This window comes from Myotis myotis, unplaced genomic scaffold, assembly GCF_014108235.1.
Source record: "Myotis myotis isolate mMyoMyo1 unplaced genomic scaffold, mMyoMyo1.p scaffold_m19_p_18, whole genome shotgun sequence".
Taxonomy (NCBI): Eukaryota; Metazoa; Chordata; class Mammalia; order Chiroptera; family Vespertilionidae; genus Myotis; species Myotis myotis.
The window spans coordinates 11,502,931-11,522,528 of record NW_023416322.1 but is presented as its reverse complement, the minus strand read 5'-3'; the positions used below and the strand labels follow the sequence as shown (position 1 = coordinate 11,522,528).

The 19,598-nt window shown below is 57.3% G+C and overlaps 1 protein-coding gene and 1 long non-coding RNA gene across 12 annotated transcripts in view; one reads left to right on the top strand and one right to left on the bottom strand.

The window, feature by feature from the left end:
• The first annotated feature begins 1,967 nt into the window (after positions 1–1,967).
• Positions 1,968–19,598, top strand: part of PLXNA2 (plexin A2) — a 212,936-nt gene continuing 195,305 nt past the window's right edge. For 7 of the 11 annotated variants that reach the window (XR_004973183.1, XR_004973184.1, XR_004973185.1 and 4 more), the window contains exon 1: positions 1,968–2,589. Coding sequence is in view for 8 of the 11 variants with exons in the window: in XM_036342301.1 (XP_036198194.1) it covers positions 2,481–2,589 (109 nt within the window). In the remaining 3 variants the exon portion in view is untranslated. The remainder of the gene's footprint in view (positions 2,590–19,598) is intronic. The other 4 variants (XM_036342300.1, XM_036342299.1, XM_036342298.1 and 1 more) reach the window with 4 other exon arrangements.
• On the bottom strand, positions 10,508–19,243 carry LOC118672690. Its single transcript, XR_004973186.1, has 4 exons — positions 19,079–19,243; positions 17,395–17,568; positions 15,110–15,236; positions 10,508–10,640 (listed from the first exon to the last, which is right to left on the bottom strand). It is a non-coding gene; the product is annotated as an uncharacterized LOC118672690 (long non-coding RNA).

Sequence of the window (19,598 nt, the reverse complement as noted above, 5' to 3'; positions counted from 1 at the left end):
CTCTCTCTCTCTCTCTCTCTCTCTCTCTCTCTCTCTCTCTCTCTCTCTCTCTCCCTCTCTCTCTCTCAGAAAGAAAAGGGGAGGCTAGGAGTGAAGGATAGAAGAAGTGGAGGAATTTGTTTCATTTTATCCTTTCTTGCCCTCTCTTTAGAATTTATTTCTGGGCCCTGGGTGGTAGTCACACAATTGTATTAATGCAATTTAATTATTTAAATTGTATTATAATGTTCCTAAGATGTGATTAAACTGATGCATGGGGGAGAGGTGTGACCTATACCAGGGTCACAGAGCACGTGATTTAGAACCAGAGGCCCTGATCTTCAGCTTCGAGCTTTATCACCTAGCTATTTCCAACCTGCCGCTGGCTGGCTGAGGTGTCGCTGGCCAGACTGATGTCCCATGTATCAAACAAATGGGAGAAATGTTGTTGCAAAATCTCCCAGCGCCTTCTTCAAATCATCTTCCGTAATAAATTGTGGTTTAGATGTCGCCTACTCAGCGATAAGGAGGTAGACGAGACTGTCTGGATGGGGAGACAAGATCTACTTATAAGGAGAAATTAATAATAATATAGGGTAATTTATGGTAATTGCCTGGAGGGGTGCCAACAATAAATGCTGCAGAAGTTCACAGAAGAGAACAGGTATGGGTCAGGGAAAACAGCTTAGATTATTTTGTGGCTCCACAGGACATAACAAGGAATAATACCCAGTGAAAGTGACAGGGAGACAAATTTCAGCTCATTACAACGAAGAAAGCGTTTTTGAATCAGTAGCTAATTTCTGTAGATGAAGTAAAGCCTGGATTGCCCCCAGTCCGGTATCGAATGGACAATTGTGCAAGATGACAGGTGAGTCTTCATTTCTTTCTTTTTTTCTTTTTTCAGGCCCCTGCTGCTTTGGGAATTTCAGGCAACTCTGGGGTTTCAGGAGTCAATGTTCCCCCTTATTTTTACCACTGAAGACTGTGGCCACGGGAGGGCAGTAGAGGGAGTTTCTCGGAATACTCGGACGTGCCCAGTAAACTCTCCCGTGCTCTCATCTCCAGCAGGGACTACGCAGACCCCGGGAACTCGCCGGGGTCTGGCTTGCAGGCCCGGTTCGGTTCCGACAGCCGCGTCCAGAGATACCCAGACCCTTCACGGGGCGTAATCAGTGGTCATAAGGGCGCCGAGGCATGGCCACCCGGAACCCAGAAACCTCTCACCTGAGGTTATTAAAATAAGTTGTCTTAAGGCCACCTCTCAGATTCCCCCGCCGGGCAGGCGCCGGGTCGGGGTATAGACAGCTCCCCTCCGGTCCCCTCCGCTCGCCAGAGGCCCGGGACCCCCAAGAGCTGGAAGCTGGAGATTCCGAGCAAGACTCATCTTTGCGTTATGAAAATAATAATTCATAACAACTTCAAATCTCATTTGACAGCTTGTTGGCTTTCGGAGATTCACCAGCAGAAGAAATTTGCTCCCACAGATTCCGAGACCCCCCAGTGTCAACCTTGGCAGCCAAGGCCGGTTCCTCCCTCCCCCCACTTCACCCCACGCGCAAATGAAAGATGGAGAGGGAGGTGTGCGGGCTGTGCGCGGGGACCGGTGATGCTCAGGGTGGGGGAGTGCCTGTCCCCGCGGCCCTCACCCCCTCGGCCTGGGTCCCGAGCTCTCCCCGCGCCCCGGGCGCAGCCAGCTGGGCTGGCCAAGCCTCCACCCGCATTCCCAGGCCCCGGCAGGATTTTTTTCGCTGCCCCCTTGGCACTTAAGGGGGCCGGTGGGGCCGGGCTGAGCCGGGCGCCTGGAGGGCAGAGGGGCGGCCTCCCGATGCCAAACGGGCTTCTCCTTTGTTGACAGCTGGCGGGGGAGGAAGTCGGGGAGGGCGGGGAGGGGGCCGGGGGCTGGCGGCGGGCGGTGCCAGCGGCGGGCGCGGCCGGCAGGGAGGGGGTTAAGGCGCGCGGCCTCTATGATAATGAGCCGCCTGGTAATATAGGGAGGGAGGCCGGGCGCGGAGCAGCGCCGCCGCCGCCGCCGCCGCGGGAGCCCAGCAGCCGGAGCAGCGGAGCGGCGTCCTCGCCAGCCGGGAGCGGGAGGCGGCGGGGCAGGGGCCGGCGGTCCTCAGCCGAGAGGGCGAGCCCCGGGGAGGGAGCCCCCGCGAGCCGGGGGGCGCGAGCGCGGCGGACCTCCCCGCAGCCCGAGCCAGCGCGGCTCCCGGAGGAAATGGGACCGTGAGCGGACCTGGCGAGCCAAGGGAAGGAAGCGCCGAGATTGCTGATGTCAGAGGCGCCCGGAAAGTCGCGCTGGGAAAACCTGAGGACCGCCTGGGCTCCGCCGCTTCCCCAGGACCGGCACCGCCACCCCTCGCCACCCCCCACGCCCCCTCGGCGCCGCCCGGGTCCCCCGCGAGCCGGCGGCCAGCGCCCGGGGACGGAGGGGCGCGCGCCCCGGAGACCGAGGGGCCGCTCCGAGAAGACAGAGAAGTGGCCGGGGGTCTTCGTGAATGTGGACTCCATGTGGACGTGGCTCTCCCGGTGACTGCGAGCTGCGGGCCTCGGCGGCGCGGGCGGACGGACCGGAGACGCCAGGACAGACGGACGCCGCGGAGCCGGGTAAGCGGCGCTCCGGTCGCCGGCGCCCTCGGCCCTCTCTCCCCAGACACCCGGCCGCCCCGCGCCGGCTCCTCCGGCTCCCAGGCGCCTCTCCGGGGTCCCGGCCCCCGGCTCCCGGGCTCGGCGGCGACGGGCGAGTCCGCGGGCGGACTCGGAGCCCTGGCAGCTCGGGCTCCCCCGCCGCCGGCTGCCGGTGGCCGCGGCGCTCCGGGGCGCGCCTTCCCCGCGCACCTGCCGGGCTCTGCGGCTTCGGGGAGCCCGGGGGCGGCGAGGCTGTCCCGAGAGCTGGGGTCAGTGTGGGCAGAGGTGGCACGAGAGCAAGAGAGCCCCAGGCCACTGTGGCCAGCGCTCGACTCGGGGGGCCAGGGGGCGGGGGGATGTTCACTCCCGGGCCAGAGTCCCTGGCGGCCGGCGGCTGTTCCTGGGGATCAGGGGACTGACTGGGGAATGGAAGAGGAAGCTGCGCGGGCTCCAGGGGCTCAGGGAGCCAGTCCGAGGTGCTGAACGGGGAGAGGCGCCCCCATGCCCTCTCCGCGCGCCCTCGTGGTGCGCACCAATGGGCACCTGCCCTGGGCGTGGGCAGAGGCGCGGGCTGGGAACTGGAGTAGATGCTTGCCCAGGACCAACGGGAGCCTTCTCGCCGCCCCCCCCCCCCAAGTGATGTAGGGACCTTAGAAAATTCTAGCCCTTTGGAGCCATCCCACAGGTAGACTCCTTAAATGTTAGTCCTGGGCTGGATGGCCAGAGAGAGTCCCCAAAAACTGTCATTTCAGCTCCCGGACAAATGTCCGTCCACTTAGCATGACCCTTGCCAAAGGAGTTACCTACTCAAACTCAGGTCCTGGGTGATAGAGATAATGGGGGTGGGGAGTACAAGACTTGGGGTTCTAGGCCGGTTAAGAGTCTACAGTGAGAGCCCCCTGAGGTGGGCAGTGGAAATATGGCCAAGTCTCCTGTGGGGATCCAGTGACATAGCGGCAGTGGCTGTGCAAGGGACAGACAATACGGCCAGTCTGAGGGCCTCGGGCTGCCAGCTGGATCTTGGCAGTGGCTGGGGGATCCAGCAGTTTGTAGGAACCTGCAGAAATTTGGGGACCCATTCATTCTCTGACTTGTATCCTCGAGTGCAGTGGACAAGATTTATGAGTATCTGCACTGGGCTGGACATTTCAGGAGGAGAGTCAAATTCAGCTCTCTCCTCCTGGGATGATGATAGCAGGCTCCCCCCTCCCCCCAACCCACACCTCTGGGCTTCTTTCTCAGACCTTGAAACTCCCCTCTTCCCTCTGGGCGGGCTATGAATTCTGGGGCCTTCAACGGAGCCACAGAGCCCAGGGAAGAGGTAGCTCTGGCAGGAGGAATGAGCTATTCCTGGATGGAAATGCACAAGTTTTATGCGCTCACCCCAGAAAGCTCCTGGAGTTGCTAGCAGCCCTCTCTCCTCTGGCCTCCTGGATGGAAGAGAGAAGAATCCATGAACTTCCCCCTCACCTCTCTAAGCACCAAGTGAAATAATTACCAGTGATCTCCCCTCCTTGGTCTGGGGAGTGGGGGTGGGGGAGTGAGGAGAGAGGGGAGGGGACCAGGGAAACTGAAGGAGCATCTGTCAAGATGCCCTAGCCAGGTGGTGTTTCTTTTCCCTTCTTCCACCTGAGTCTCTACCTTTCACCCCAACCCTTCCGCACCCAGGAGCATTCCCTAAGGGAGCCATTCCCTCCATCCCCCAGCGGACCCTCCTCAGGGTCCCGCTGATAAAGGAGGGGTGTGCACACGGCCCTCTCTGCTCCCTCACTGTCTTCTGCAAATTGCCTTCGGATGGGGCAAGTTGGCTGGCAATGCTCTTGCATGGGAATGACATTTGGAGCTATGGGCAGTGGAGATGGTGGTGCCGCGGAGCAGCAAAATCCGACCTGGCAAAGTACCGGCAGGTCTCCTCTGCCCAGGGACCCCAAGTCTGACAAGGGGGTCCCACCTGGCCTCTCCTTTGGCAGGACATAGGGTCGGTCATCCTCTCACAGCCCGGAGCAGGGCAGGGGGCCGGCTGGGCTCCCAAGTCTAAAGGAGGAGTAAAAGGTGGTGCTGCATGTCCATTGCCTAAAAGCAGCCGTGTCATGACAAGGTCACTGGCCCCCTTTCAGGGCTGGTCTGACTACCTGGCCCTGGCCCCAAAGCGCCAGGGGCCATTCACCCTCTCACCCTGCTGACCGTCTGAAGCTGCAGGTGAGGGAAACGTAAAAGTTCACCCTCCGTTTTACTGGAGTCTGCGCTTCCAACAGGGTTGAGAAGAAAACCCGCAAAGAGCAGCCCCTTCTCTCTTAGGTCTCTTTCCCATCTACACACACTTCTGATGATTCCGTTAATCTGTATTTCATGGGCACGTTACAAGGAAACGCACAGAGCGGGAGGGAAACCGGTGACACAGTTAAATATACAGGGCAGCAGCTGGCAGCAGCCCGAGCCCGCCTGCTCAGGTGCTATGAAATATTTACGGTTCTGGAGTTGGCACTGTTTGGGGTTTTATAGTCTCTCTCCTGCCTCCTTTTCTCTGGCTGCGTCCTCAAGACAGGGGGTCTGGTGAGGGGAGACTATTCCTGTCTCCAGCAGCAACAGCCCCCGCCCCCAGCTGTCTGTCTGCTGCCACACAGCTGTCCCCATACACACAGGCTGGGGCCCAATATACTTCTGTCCATCATGGCCAACGGGGAGGCAGGGAGCTCCCAGCCAAGCCCCCCACCCCCACCCCCATTCTGACCATAAAGAGACTGGAGCATTGTGTTACAGTCTGTTAACTACAAATAATTCAGGGCTGTCCACGGGGAAATGCAGAACCGGGCTTGGAGGTGCTGTAGTTTTATAGCTCATGTGCACCCCTCCCATCACCACCACCCTCGCCCAGGGGCAGTCTGTTATCAATTCATTATATGGGAATATTCTGTTTCTCCCCTGCACATATGCTCCGTTCAAACAATGATGAATGGGCCCGATTCCCTTATGGGAAACAGTTTTTTCACTTAGTGACAAAGATTTCATGCCCGATTAAAGTAAATGAGGGCGGGTGTGTGTCCACTTCTCTTCTGGTCATTTCTAAAGGTGAGCCCTGTGGAGAGAGAAAGGCCGCGCTTCCCAGGGTCAAACAGCTGGTCCCAAGAGAGGGTGAGATGGTCAGAAGTGGACCCCCTCCCTTTCTCCTGGGGGTCCATTGCCTGGCATGGGGCATATGGAACTTCTTTATCTCGCTCCAGACTCTCCCATCTGGAACTGAGGGCAGAAATAGAGGCGAGAAAGTTCTTTGTTGGGGAGCAGGGTCCCTCCTGGGTAAGAGTGTAAAGAAAGGAGGGGGAGCTGAAAGGAAAGGCTTAGGCCTGAGCAGTGCAAAAGTGCCTGCTCTCTCAGCTGGTTAACCATTAACCCCCGGCCCTGGCCTGGCCACATCTCCTGCGTGGGTGAGGACATCCTCGGAAACCCAGAGGACTCGCAGGTGCTCCCTGCGGCCCTCTTGCCCCAGCAGAATATCCACTCTGTCTCCCCTTGCCAGCTCCAGCCCCAGGCTTAGTCCGGGCCTTTTCTCCCCCTCTTCCCTGGCACCCTCCTCACACCCCCTGCCAGCTGGCCCTCCATCATGGTATTGCCCGTTAGTTGTCTGCATGGTAGGGTACTGGCAGAGGCCAGGAGGCGGGCAGCACGCTGGGGAGAGTCAGGAGCTGGTTCCACGCTGGGCTCCAGAGCAGGAACTCCCAGCCCAGGTTCTAGACCACTTCACACATGAGTCAGCCCAGGTGTCCCTGGGGGTAGGGCTGCGGAAGGCAGCTGACGCCCAAGTTCCATTCTCCTCGGTCTTCCTTGTGCTTCTCGCTGTGGGTCTGGCTTAAGGGTCCCTGTGTTGGCCTCTGAGATTAGGTCATTCAATCAGAGGCCTTGTCAGAGGGTTTCCAGCTCACCAGACCTGGTGTCCAGCAGGTGGACCAAAGATGCAGCAGTCTGGGCGCACCACAAAAGACCCAAGGCCTGATATAGACAGTCACAGATAGACGGAGAGAAGCAGGTGACAGAAAGGGACGGCGAAGACAGAGAGACTGACAGTGTGAATGGAGCAGAAAGAGCTGAGAGCTAAAGCAGAAAGCACGTGGCAAAGACCCTTCCAGGCAAATGGGGGCTCCTTCCTATCTTCCCAGGGAGGGGGAGGCTCCTCTGGGTGAACTGGGAGGCTGAAGTAGCAGGTTATCGCCACTAGAGGGGGCTCTTGAAAACCAGGCTTGGATCTAAACAGTGGTTTTTGTGCCTTTTTTTTCTTTTTTAAGACAAGAAAAAAATAGATGAGATATATTAGAAACTACCAGCTGTCACTACCCAGAGACCACAACTGGTAGAGTCCCATTGCCAGGGGGACCTCGGGGCCCTGTCTGGTTGCTGGGGACTGGAAAAGGCGCCTGCAGCATTAAGCAGGGCGCCCCAGGGTGGGGAGCAGCCAGGGAGAAGCCTGTCCGGACAGGATGCCTGGGGGTGTGAGGCCGGGAGGAGGGTTGGGGAGGAGGGCTGCCTTCTCGAGTTAGCAGCACTCAGTCTGCTGGCCGGCCCGCCAAGAGGCCCTTGCCTGTCTTTATCAGCAATAAAAGTTTTTGGCCCATCCCCAAGGCGCCTTCACATGCCTTCCCTCCTTCCAACTCCCTGCCTGCACGAGGACTTTCGAAACCCGCCCAGGTGGTGGCAAAACTGTTTCTGGGGAGACTGTTTTCAAAAGATCTTTCGGGAACGGAAGGCCTGTCCAGGGCGCATCGCTGATTTAATCTCGGTCTTCATGTTCTCTGTGGGAGCCTTTCTCTGAATGATAATTCCCCCTTTCATTTCCGCGCAGGACAATGTGGAGAGGGCCTTTCTCATCGGGGAGATAATAACTGCCTGAGAGGGTGTGCAGAAATATGGACGCGGGGCGGGCAGGGGGCCAGAGTGTAGCATCTCCTCAGACCTGATACCAGCCCCTGATAGTTCATCTTGGTTTCCCTTTGGTGCACGTTGACCTGGGGTCAAGGAGGGGAGGAGGCGGGGGGAGAGAGACAAGAAAAACAAGATAAATGTATCGTGTTCTGAAAGTTTAATCCTGCTTTTCCTTGGCTGAAATTGCTTTCGGTGTGCGAGATAAGGCGGTTGGAAAGTTCAGCGGTGTTTGAGAAGGAAGAGGGAGAGGGGTCCTGGGGCCCAGGGTGAACAGCCCGTCAATGAACCTCTCTCCTGTGCCCCTAACACCCGTGCTCCAATGGGCACCCCAGGGCTGCCTGCACTGTCCAGGAATGACACCCAGGGGCTTCCTCCCTTTGCATTGAAACAGCCTCCCCTCCCCCCTTAGTTGGGAGATGGAGGGATGGAGGGAATGAACATCCCCTCCAACATGAACCCTCACATTGGAGCTGTACCCCACGCTGCCGGCCCTTGCAGCGAACAGCAGACACCGAAAGCAGGGACTGTGATCCATGTCCGTGAAACCAGCAGAAATTGACCACGTAGGCAGTGCTAGGCATGTCGCAGCAGCCAGTACAGAAGGGAAATGTCATAGGTCCTACCTTTAAGAAGTGGACAGTATCCTAGGGGGGAGAGAGACGGACATAAGCCGAGTGTCCCCCAGAGAGCCTTAGCATAAGGCAGAACATAGGCCACTGGGCACTGGGCCTCAGGAAGTGAAAGGGCAGAAGTTTCTGGAAGCCCTTGCTCTAGGCCATACAAGGTGCCTTGGAGATGAGCCAGAAACAGCCAGTGCTGATAACGAGAGGCCAGGAGAGAGACTCAGGTGCCTGAGGACTTCAAAGTGGCTGGCTGGGAATGACTAACCTCTCATTCCTCAGCCTCTAAGACCTGCCCCTAAGGATTCTTTCCCCTCCTTCTCCTCCACAGACTTTAAAGGGAGGACACTGGGGTTGTTTTCTATTAGTCAGAGTCCTAGAGCAAGGTCTCCAGGCCCACTCCCTAGGGTTTCACATTGTATTCTATGTAAATCGCATCCCTTTCCGGTCCCCTGGAGCTGGCTGGGGCGGTCCTTCCGGACATGTTATTACTCATCTGTGCTCGCATATCAGGGTCCAGAATCCTGCTGCTACTCACCCTCTCTGATCCCAGTGAACTCACTGAATGGATCCCACCAGAGAGAAAATCCAGACTGTAGCCCTGCCCCTTGGCTGAACAGAGAGGCACTTCCCAGCCACCCCTGCCCCCTGCTCCCTGGAGAAGGAACCCCGAAGTTTCTGTAGAAAGAAGGCAGAGAAGGATGCGAGGAGGGAGGTTAGGGGGAAGGCCAGCTTCAGCACAGTTTACAAACTGTCTCTGATCTTAACCTGGAAGGTAGGGCTCTCCTGTCTCCTTGAAGTGCTCTAATCCAGTCTGGGGTCCCGGAGGCCCCTGGACCAGGATGCACAGAACCAGGGGCGTGCGTGGGCCTTCAGCCGCCTTTGTGACACCCTGACAAGTGAATGCTCTCTAGACGTAGGCGGAGATCTCTGTATATTTCTGAAGGCTTTGTGACCCCAGTCAAAAATGGAAAGAACCAGTACACCGCCTAGTATACCCCCCATGTTGCTGGGTCCTGCTCTGGGGGTTGGACTGCAGCTTCGGATGAGGAACTGGGGCCCAGCCCCTCTCTCTCCTCCATCCACGGGAGTCGATGGATGACTCACTCAGAGTAAACAGGAGAAATCCAAGCCGGGCTCCAAATGCCAGGGGAAGCCAGGCCTTGGAATTGCTCTGCAACCCCGGGCAAGTCCTTGTCCCTCTCCGATGAGGAAGCAGGGCAGGGGCATCTCCCTTCAAGGGAGAGAGGGTGGGAAGTTCCGGAGGAGAGGAAGGGCTGGGAAAGCTACCGGGCTTGCCCCGAAGGGCAGGAGAACAGGGGCAGACAAGTGGCAAGAGGGGATGTTGCTGCTTTGAAGCGCTTTCCTGCTTCATAAAAGCAGAGACCTCGCGGGGCTGGGTAAATATTACGTTGGCCTCTGACCTCCCACCTCCCCTGATTGCTGCCCCAGCTTCTCCGTCCTTCTGAGTAACAAAGGTACCCAAGGGCGAAGAGCCTGTTCTCTGAACTTGGGGTCCTCCACGGGATGGGGGGCCCAGCCCAAAGCAGACAGGACCTGGCGGTGGGCGGTGTTTTCCAGGAGTGAGGGGGTCAGGATGTCACAGTCCCCTGACAAGACTGCCCCCCTCCCTCCCCTTTGCTCCAGCTGACTCGTCCATCCTGACAAGTCCCTGGACTCTCCGTGGAACTCAAACCACACCACTAGGGTTTCTGTTAGGCAAACACCCCCCTGAGGTTCATCCGGAAATTAAGAAAATTCAAGTCTGCCGCCCACTGGGAGTGGCCCAGGACCCAGCTGTGAGAGGCTTGGGGAAAAGGATCTGACTAGCCTGCGAGGCTGGGAAGCCGTGCTCTCACCCCGGTGCTGGAGGTCGGGTCCCACCGCAAAGTGTCCCAACAGATGGCCAGGAAGAAGCTGGTGTCAGATAGGGTCCTAATGGGCCAGCACAAAGGGCCCACCTTCACACCTGAGCTCCTCCTTCTTCCTGAAGGATTTCTCACCTCCCCACCATTTGCTCCCGGGTCCGGGGAGGGCGAGGAGACAGAGCCACAAGCCACCCTGGGAGAGCTGGCCCCTGCCCTGTACCCAGCACCGTAGCTTCTCCATTTGTGTGGTGGGAATGACTGCTTTTCAGGTCTCCCCACGTCCCCCAGTTGCCTCTGTGCCTGGCGCCAGGCAGAGCAAGATGGTGGGGGGGATTTGGAAAAAGGACAATTGTTGCAAGCGTGCAAAACTATCTCAAAATTGAGAGCAGGAACGAAGCCAAGCTAGGGACAAGTTCTTCTCTTTCTCTGAATTTGTTTGGGACTTTCTGAGGAAAAAAAAAGGAGATTTTATTTAAAGAAGATCTGTGTGCTGAAGGTTGTTATATATAAAGATAGATAAAAGGCTGAAGACTCAGTGGAGACTGGAAACGGAGAGGGAGGCCACTGGTGCGTGGCTCCTGGTTAGCATTAGTTTTTAAATCCTCTCCTGAGGATATGTCTTTATTGATTTCTAGAGAGAGAGAGAAAGGGAGAGAGAAACATCAATCAGTAGCCTTCAGTATATGGCCCGACGGGAAGACATTAGCAGGCGCTGCGTCCCAGGGCCCAAGCGGGACCCTGGGGCACAGGGATTAGATCCTCAGCCGGCTCCCATCATTGGTCAGAATGTAGCAGGAGGTTTGGGGGACACATCGGCTGTCTTCTAGCCCAAGGAGCTGCCCACTGCCCTCCCAGCTGATGCACAAGGGCCCGTCCCTTGTTGGACGTGCGGAGCGTGGGAAGGCGGCTCTCAGAGGAGCGAGTCGTATGCATTCAGAGCAGTGCCCAAGAGCCAGCTGTGGGAAATGAGTGTGAGGTGCCTTCATTTTCTTTTCTAACATATTATTTTAAAAAACGTTTGAACTACCAAGGAAATAGGTGTTCTGTGTAGAATACTTGGGGAAAATGTTTCTGCGTATTTCCTAGCAGCTTTTACCCGGGCCCACATAATAGATGTGAAACCCAACTCCACACTGGGGGAGTGGAGCGCCCTGCGTCACATGGCGAGTGGCCAGGCTCTGCTCTCATCTCGAGGAGGTTTGCTGGCCCCAGCCTCGCCCAGCACACCCTCTCGACCTGCCCACTGAGCCACCTTCTCTTCCAGTCTCTCCTTCCCTGACCTCATGCCCAGAGGAGGCAGGCACCTCACAGTGGCGATCCCCTGGAGCTGACCCCTCCCCTTCTCTGCCAGTCCCCTGGCCCTTAGGACACACGGACAGCCTCTCGCTCTGGGCAGGAGCAGGATGGTGTAGGAAGTTCCCCTTCTCTTCAATAGCCCCACCAGCTTTCCCCCAGGCACAGCAGGTCTTGATATTTGCACAGCCAATGGTTCTGGCACCCCTCCCTTCACAAGAGGCCCTGTGGACACTGTTTGTGCTTCGGTCTCTATAGGCTCAGCATTCACACTAGGAGAGGGTGAGACAATGACCCCAGCAGCTGCCTGCAGACTGCCAGCTGGGAGCCCCGCCCCCCCCCCCCCCCCCATCCCTGCGCCTTGGGCCAGCCAGGTTTTGTGCACCTCGCACCTGGGCACTTTCTCAGGCAGCCAGGCCCAACCCAGAGGGAATGGGGGAGAGCTGGGATCCAGAGGGCCTGGTCCAGGCCTTTTGATTGGCTTCCACCCGACACTCCAGTTTCCTTGGCCAAGCTTTTCTCTAGCTTTGTTGTCCCTGGAGCCTGGGGGGAGAGAGAAGGGACCTGGCTCCTGAGGACGCAGGCATTTCTGGCCTGAGGACAGGAAGGGGCGGCACTTGTCCCGGTAGAGGAAAACTAGAAGCTTCCCCAGGGGCCTGCCCAGGCAGAAGGGGGGGCCCAGGACTTGCGAGGAGACTGACCATAATTTCATGTGATGGGGCAAATGTTTGTTGAATATCTACTATGTGCCAGGTATTGCGGGAGGGAGGCACGTTTCTGTGCTGGCTCTTGAGGACCGTGCAGTGTGCCAGGGAAGAAAGGGTATGCACATGAATGCTATTACCCGCGTTCGGTGTGAGTGCTGCAGGACCGAGGAGAGGTGGCCAGAGCCCTCCACCCCCAGAAGGGCCGTCTGGGAAGGGTGTGAGCTCCGCCTCATTTGGAGAACTCAGGCAGAGGTCGGAAGCTGTGGACCAGGTCTTAAGAAGGGATTCCTGCCCGGCCAGCGTGGTTCAGTGGTTGAGCATGGACCTACGAGCCTGGAGGTCACAGTTCGATTCCCAGTCAGGGCATATGCCCGGGTTGTGGGCTCCATCCCCAGTAGGGGGCGGGCAGGAGGCAGCCGATCAGTGATTCTCTCTCATCAATGATGTTTCTATCTATCTCTCTTCCTTCCTCTCTGAAATCAGAAAAAATCTGTTTTTTTAAGTAAAGGGATTCCTGTGTGGAGCAGAAAGGTGTAATAGCTGATGGCTGAGACTGCCACCCGCCTCCCAGTCCTCTAACCTTGAGTCTCCCTGTTTGCTGCTCAGTAAACTCAAGGAAGACAAAGTTGACAAGTGAAGTTGAGTGTCAGGCCTGCAGCTGCTGGCCTTAATGCTATCGTAAACAGAGCTGGTTCTCACACCTTCATCCCGACAGCTCCCCTCAGCGGCACAGGGTGCCCGGCAGGCTAGGCCAGGGTAAGCCTTGGTCTCGCCGGGAGCCAGAATTCTCCTAATCGCGTTAGAATGAGCACTCCCTCTACAAGCAGGGGCAGACCCTCTGAACCGAGGCTGGTCAGCTCTCGGCACTGCTCTAACTTCTAATCATTGTCATAAGCGGGAGGGAAGCAGCTGCTCGCTCCAGTCTATTATCAGCTTGGTTGGAGACAGAGAAATTTAAATGACAGTAAGATGCTTAGCAAAGAAACGCAAGTCGGTGTTAAAAATAAAGAAAACAAGACAGCTTGTTTCATTGAAATGGAAGGGTTATTAAACAGCCCTGAATTAATCAGTGATCTGCCAGGGGTTGGAAATTGAAGAGCGGCAGGGCCAGGGTAGCAGGGAGGACGTGAGTGGGGGGTGTGGTGGGGAGGAGGTGGCAGGTCGGAGCTGCCTGCTCGCTGGGGCCACCAGCAGGGGCTAAGGAAATGTCATAGTCTTTAGAGGGGTGGTGGGCAGCCAGTGTTCTGCCTCATGGATAGGAAGGAGGACTCTGGCACCCCAGCCTCTCTCCCTACAAAGTCCTGCCTCTGGGCTCTTTCTATCTGCCATCTCCTGAGCAGCCCCGGGGGCCAACTCCAGTCCTCAGCCCTTCCCAGCCCTCCTTCCCACCAGTCAGGTCTGAGTAGGAGCCGAATGGCCTTTGCCTCTCTCACAGGGGGTCCCCAAGAACCCAACTCTGAGCTGAGCTCCTAATCCCCACCCCCACTCCCAAAGAGTCTGTCCTGAGCAGGGGCAGAGCCTTGCCCAGCGGGAGCCGAGAGCGATGTCTGGGGTAAGTGATCTCTCCTTGGAGGTGTCAGGTGGTGGCCCCTACAACTCCAGGCGGCAGCGAAGCAGGATGATACGTTTAACTCCAGGAGCCCACGTCCAAGCCCTGGTTCCACACCTGGTGCCTTTGCCAAAATACTTCACCTCTAAGACACCCGAGACTTCCCACCTGTGAAAAGTGACGCTGACGCTGCCCTGTCCCTCACTGGCTTGGGTGGGGGGGGTGCATTAATGGGGAAACATACATGAAATTCGTAGCGAACAGTGAAACTCGGTCACTGCACAAATGCTAGTGTATGTTACAGGGGGCTCCCCTTGGGGCCTCAGAACTAGCCATGGGGCAGGGCGGGGGCGGGCGGGGGTTTCAGGGGGCACTGAATGTGTCTGGGAGGAGAGCTGACTTGCTCACCCCTCGGCAGGGGTGGGGGCTGAGGCGGGGGGCAGGGCCCCATGTCTGTGTGCACATCAGCACCCATCCCACCGGGTGTGCGACATGCTGGATCTTGATTCAATCATTCCAGGAGCATTCGGCATTGCTCTTTGACCTCAACATTCTTTCCCCTCAGCCCTCCCTCCCTCCTGCGTCCCTCCTGGCTGTTTATCCCTTTGCAGACTCCTCTCTCACACCCCATTCATCACGGGGCCAGATTCCCACTCAGGGAGATCTTTTCATCTCTCTGCCCCAGGTGCCCCGCTGCACTGGCCACCGCCTCCCCCTGCCTTCCCTCCAGCACATTCTTCCCCTGTGTCAGGCTCCGGTAATTGCTCCCTTCACTTTCCCTGGGCTGCAGGGCTGGGGTCCCAGACATCAAACATCTCTTCTGCTCTGCACGCTCACCCAGGGGCCGATGCCGCTCCTGGTGCAGGCGCAGGCCAGTGTGCGTGCATCTTGGCACAGCCCAGCTCCTTACCAGGACAGAGCTCTGCCCCTCCCTCCGGAATGCCAGCCACCCAGCCATCTCCAGGGTGGCTTTTATCCAGCCCCGCAGCACTTGCCCTGCTGCGGCTTGTGACTGAGCTCCCCTGTCACTTCACAGAGGCTGCTGACGGCTCAGGATCTGTTCTGCAAAAACTCAGAGTTCCAGACAGAGAGAAAAATAATAGAAACCGAAGGTGGGGCGGTCCAGGGCGGGGACACAGGCTGCTTAAAAAAGCTCCCTCATAAAAAAGGAGTTAGCTTTTGATTCGAAGGCTTGGCTGTCGGTTCGGAAAGGCACCGGAGAGGAGGAGAGGCAGGAAAGGATAAGGCAGGGGAAGCTCATCCCAGGAGCTGGCCAGACCCAGGATGCGGAGCTCCAGCCCGCGAAACTGTTCTGGGCATCTCCTCCTCCCGGGGGAAGGCCTTCCTCTTTCCTCCTCTCCTCCCTCTTCCCTGCCAAGGGTCCCTGGAGGATTCACAAGAGCAGCAGAAGTGGGGTAATCTGGACTGTGTGGGGCCGAAGGGACTGGGGAGAATGGCTACTAGGGACCAGCAGCACCCAGTTCCTTCTCAGCATCCCTAGGGGCTGGGAGCTGGGCGACCACATTCCCCGGCACAAGAATCTCCCCTCACCTGGCTGAAACGGAGCCCCCAGCCTTTGTTGCCATCATATGGGGCAGCTGCCATCGCCAAGGAGATGATTTCCTTGAACCGTGTTTCTCCAAAAACAGAAATGCGAGTCGTTGGTGTTTATTCAGACCTGCAGAGTTTACAGAAAAAACACTTTCACATCCATCATCTCAGTGATTCTCACCACAACCCTGCGAGGTGTCCTTTTGTGGCTGAGGAAACTGAGGCTCCGAAAGGTTAAATAACAATTCAAGGTCATCAAGTGAAAGTGATAGGGCAAGACTGGGGCCCGGGACTGTCTCCGAAGCCCAGAGTCTGCTCTGTGCACCCACTGCCTGGCTACATGCACCAATGCAAGCCTGGCCCTGTCAGCGAGCCCTGTTCTGAACACTTCCTGGGGAGTCTCACCCACCCCACTCTGCTCCTGACCGCTTCCTGCTGTCCGTTGACCCTTTCATATCACATACTTCCATGTGACCTATGATATTGTACGATTTGTGGCTTCAGGGCTCTCTTGCCAAGACTCTTCCTGCACAAGCCCAGTCTGCGTTGGGCAGTTTTCAAAGGCAGACTGGTGTCTTCCCGTTCTTCTCCATCCTTCTCCCCACCTCACCCACCTGGCCAGTGAGACTGCTCTCCACCCTGTGGCTTCAAGAGGAATAATCGGCAGGATCCTTCCCAAACGGTTCGCTGCCTTCTTCACTTCCACCAAAGAGCCCTTATGACAAATCACTGAGCTGGGCGTGGGAGTTCAACCGCATCTCAGGTCAGGCCAGCAATTGAGAAAAGGCATTGAATAGTCCCGTCTCCCTTCTCCTCTGCTCCGCGGGATTCAGACCGAGTGAAAGGCACTGGGCTAGCCCAGCACGGGGTGCTGAAGAGCATGAGGTATTGTCCCTGCCTTCTCTGAGCCTCCAGTTCAGTGGGGAGATGGGACCTAGTCCCATAGTCTGCAAGAGCCAGCACTGCAATGCAGTGTGTGCTAGCAACAGCCATTTCTAACTGACTTTGGAGGAGAGATGGGTGATGGGGGACCTGGAGTCTTCAGGAGGCTTTGAGGGAGGGATGGGTTGGAATAGGCAACGCTGAAAGTGGAGATAGGGGTTCCCAGGAGAGGGGACCGCTCAGGTGCAACTGTCCAAGGTGTTCTGGGGACTCGACACATGAGCCAGTGTCTTGGGAGTGGAGTCCCTGGGAGAGATGGGAAGAGAGGCAGAGAAAGACAGAAGAGCCAGCTCGGGAAGGACATGAACTTGAGTGCGTAGGAGTCCAGCTTTGAGTCCATCTGGGCAATAGAAGGTGCCCCCATGGGTGGACGTCACACTCTGGCCGTGTGCCTGCCCAAGGTAGACAAGGAGTCTGAGGTACAAGAAACGAAGCAGAGCCAGGCACACCGGGCAGAGTATCTACAGCTGCCCAGGGCTTTCTCCGGGGTCACGCCTAGCCCATCGTCCCCTGTGCAGTCTTCCGTGCATTTTCAGGGAGGCGACACCAGGCTTGCTGGTCAAGAGGCCCACTCTTTTGAACACCGGGGACCCCCGACTTGTGGAAGTGGACAGTGTTCAACAATGAGCCTTGGCCTGGCACGAATGGCCGCTTTCCCTGACTTAGGCTGAAGCAGCATGAGGGGTCCCCAGATGGCCGCCGGGACCACCATGGAAGCCCCTGGAAGCAGGAGGGTGGGAGGGTCTGTAAGAGAAGCAGGAAGTGCTCTCACCCGGGGACTCCCAGAGGCCATTACGTTTTCTTCAAGAGGAGAAAGAGGGGGAGACCTTCTGGGGACAGGCAGTGAGTTCGAGGCCAGTCCACTGCCTGGGAGCCGAGAGGAATGCCTGGCGTTTTGTTTGAATTGTTTCTACCCCCTTATTTTCCTCCCTCCGCCTCCCACTGCTGTGGACTGGAGCTGTGTCATTATTCTTTGAAAACATTACAGTGGTTAATGGCAGCATAATATGCCATTATGTGGAGTAACTGTAATTTATTTAACGATTTCGTTGGGCACTTTCTACCCTGTGGCCTGCTCTCCTGCCATGTCTCCCTCCAACTCCCGGCTCTGCCATGGACAGTGAGGACGCGTGAGAAAGCAGGAGGCGCATCTCCAGGCGCCCTGGAAAGGTCACTGGAATATCTCCGAAAGGTGACTGCCAGCTAGCACCCCACTCGCCTCGAGACACCCCTGGATTCCACCATGTAGCACATAACTCAACCCCCACCCCCAGCCCTGCGCCGGGACCAAAGTGGGGGCCTCAAGTTTTGACCTTTAAAAGAAGGTACTTGCCAAGTCTTACTTAACATTTTAGTGAGTCTTTCCAGACCAGAGATAAGAGGGTTTGGTTGAAAAATAAATGCTGACTCTCAAGGCAGTGTGGATTAGTGGGGATAGCGCGGCTCCAGAAAGTTCTGTGTCCTGGCGGAATGATTCCAGTGCGGCTCTCCAGCTCCCTGGGATCCTGATTTCCTACCTGTGAAATGGGAGAATAATACCCTTCTTGCAAGATAAACACAAAATTTCCCCTTGCATATGCAAACAGTCTAGCACAGAGCGCCATGTAGCAGGTCGTTAATAATAACATTTATGATTTTTTCTAGAAGCAAATGGGAGTTGCTGTGATTTTGCTGCTCGTCCCCTTAGGGTACCAGGCCTCCTAGCATGAATTTGGACTTGACTATAGCCACATACCCCCACTTTTATTCTTCGGCCTGATTTTGGAAGGAGCCTGAGCATTCTTTCCCCTGTTCTTTAATCCCATAATGCCTACCAGACGGCCCCCCTACCAGGATGGCTTAAGCACGGTCTGGCTTGGAGTCAGGGGAGCAGTGGGGTGACCTTTCTGAGCTCACCGTGTCCAGAGCAGGCTCGCTCCTAGGGCCTACTGCTCCTAGCCTCAGAGCCCTGCTCACCTGCAGAAATTCTTTCTCCCCCCCCCCCCCCCCCGGGATGAGGTGTCCATGGGCAGGCCCTCCTTGCTGGCTGTCCTGACCCCACAGGGGGCTGAAGAGAGCAGAGCCATGGTAGGGGGAGGGGCAGGATGGGGGGAAGGCAGCTGCTTGAAATTGATTGCTCCTGTAGTTTAGTTTATACCCTGGGCTCTCTCAGTGCTGCCCGGGTGGCGACCTTTAGATAATAAAGGGAATTCTGGGAGATTTCTGACAGGCCCATGACATATGGGGCAGGTCTGCAGGGTCAGGCGTGTATCTCCCTGCTCCCGGCCCCAGGGTAATGAATCTTGTTTTGACTTTGCAAAGCCAGCCCGGCCAGTGCCCCCTCCCCTGCGCCACCCCTCAAGTGAGCGTCTTCAGAACCCTTCATAATTCAGGGGGACAACTGCAAACTTTTACAGGCGGCCAGAGCAGAGGACAAACACTGCGTGTTTTGCTAAGGCCCTGCGAGAACCCGTGCGGTTTCCAGGGCTCCACCCGAGCCCGCTGGGAGACCTGGGGGTCGGGAGGGGGGGATGTAACAGAAAACCCTCCCCAGCATGAAAAGGCCCTGGCCAGGACAGGCACAGGCGGGAACTGGGGTGGGATAGGAGGGCCATCGGCTCTGGGAGTCACACAATATTCCATAAGGCCCTTGGGGTCTGGGAACGGACACACTGACTCTGCTGGGCAGGAGCAGAAGAGCGGGCAGGGGAGGCAAAAAGGAGAGAACCCTCTGCAGGGAGAGCCCAGCCAGGACTCGAGGGGATAAAGCCGGGAGAGGCAAAGCAAGCGAGCCCTCTGGGGAAAGAGGAAGCCTGTGGTGCCATCCTGGTCCTCACAAAGGGGGCAAGACATCTATGCACCCCACCACCGCGGGGCACGAGCATGTGCGTTTAGACCCTGTGCACACACCCCTCCCCCTTTCTCTAAAAGAACAATCTGGGAGCCAGGATGCCTGGACGTGTTACTCCTCCCTGCTCTCAGTCTGCTGGGGCCGCTTAACAAAGTAGCACAGGCGGGTGGCTTCCATAGCAGCGTGTATTGTCTCACCGTTTTGCAGGCAAGAAGTCAGGGTCTCAGCAGGGTGGCGCCTCCTGAGGTCTGGGAAGGAAGGATCAGCCTCCATCCTTGGCTTGTAGGTGCCATCTTCCCCGCGTGTCTCCTCACATCTGCTTCCCTCTGGGGCGGTCTGTCTCCGTCTCTGCCCACATTCCCCTTTTGCATTACGGCCCTCCCTAATGACCTCATTTTAACTCGATTTCCTCTTTAAAAATGATTTCCAAATGCAGTCCCGTTCTGAGGTACTGGGGGTTAGGACTTCCACATATGAATGGGGGGTGGGATGGGGGAGACACAGTTCAACCCATAACACCTGCCGTTCTGCGTTTCTTGCCAGCGCCCAGCCCCTGCACATCACCCCACGTCTGCCCATTTTGCCAGCTAAGAGGTCGAGTCCAGCGCAGCCATGGGCTCCCGTGGGTCCCGGGCCTGTTGCCTGAGCAGAGAGCCACCCGCAGCCACAGTCACGAGGGCTCATTGCTGAGCCGGACTGTCGGGGCCCACCCCCGGA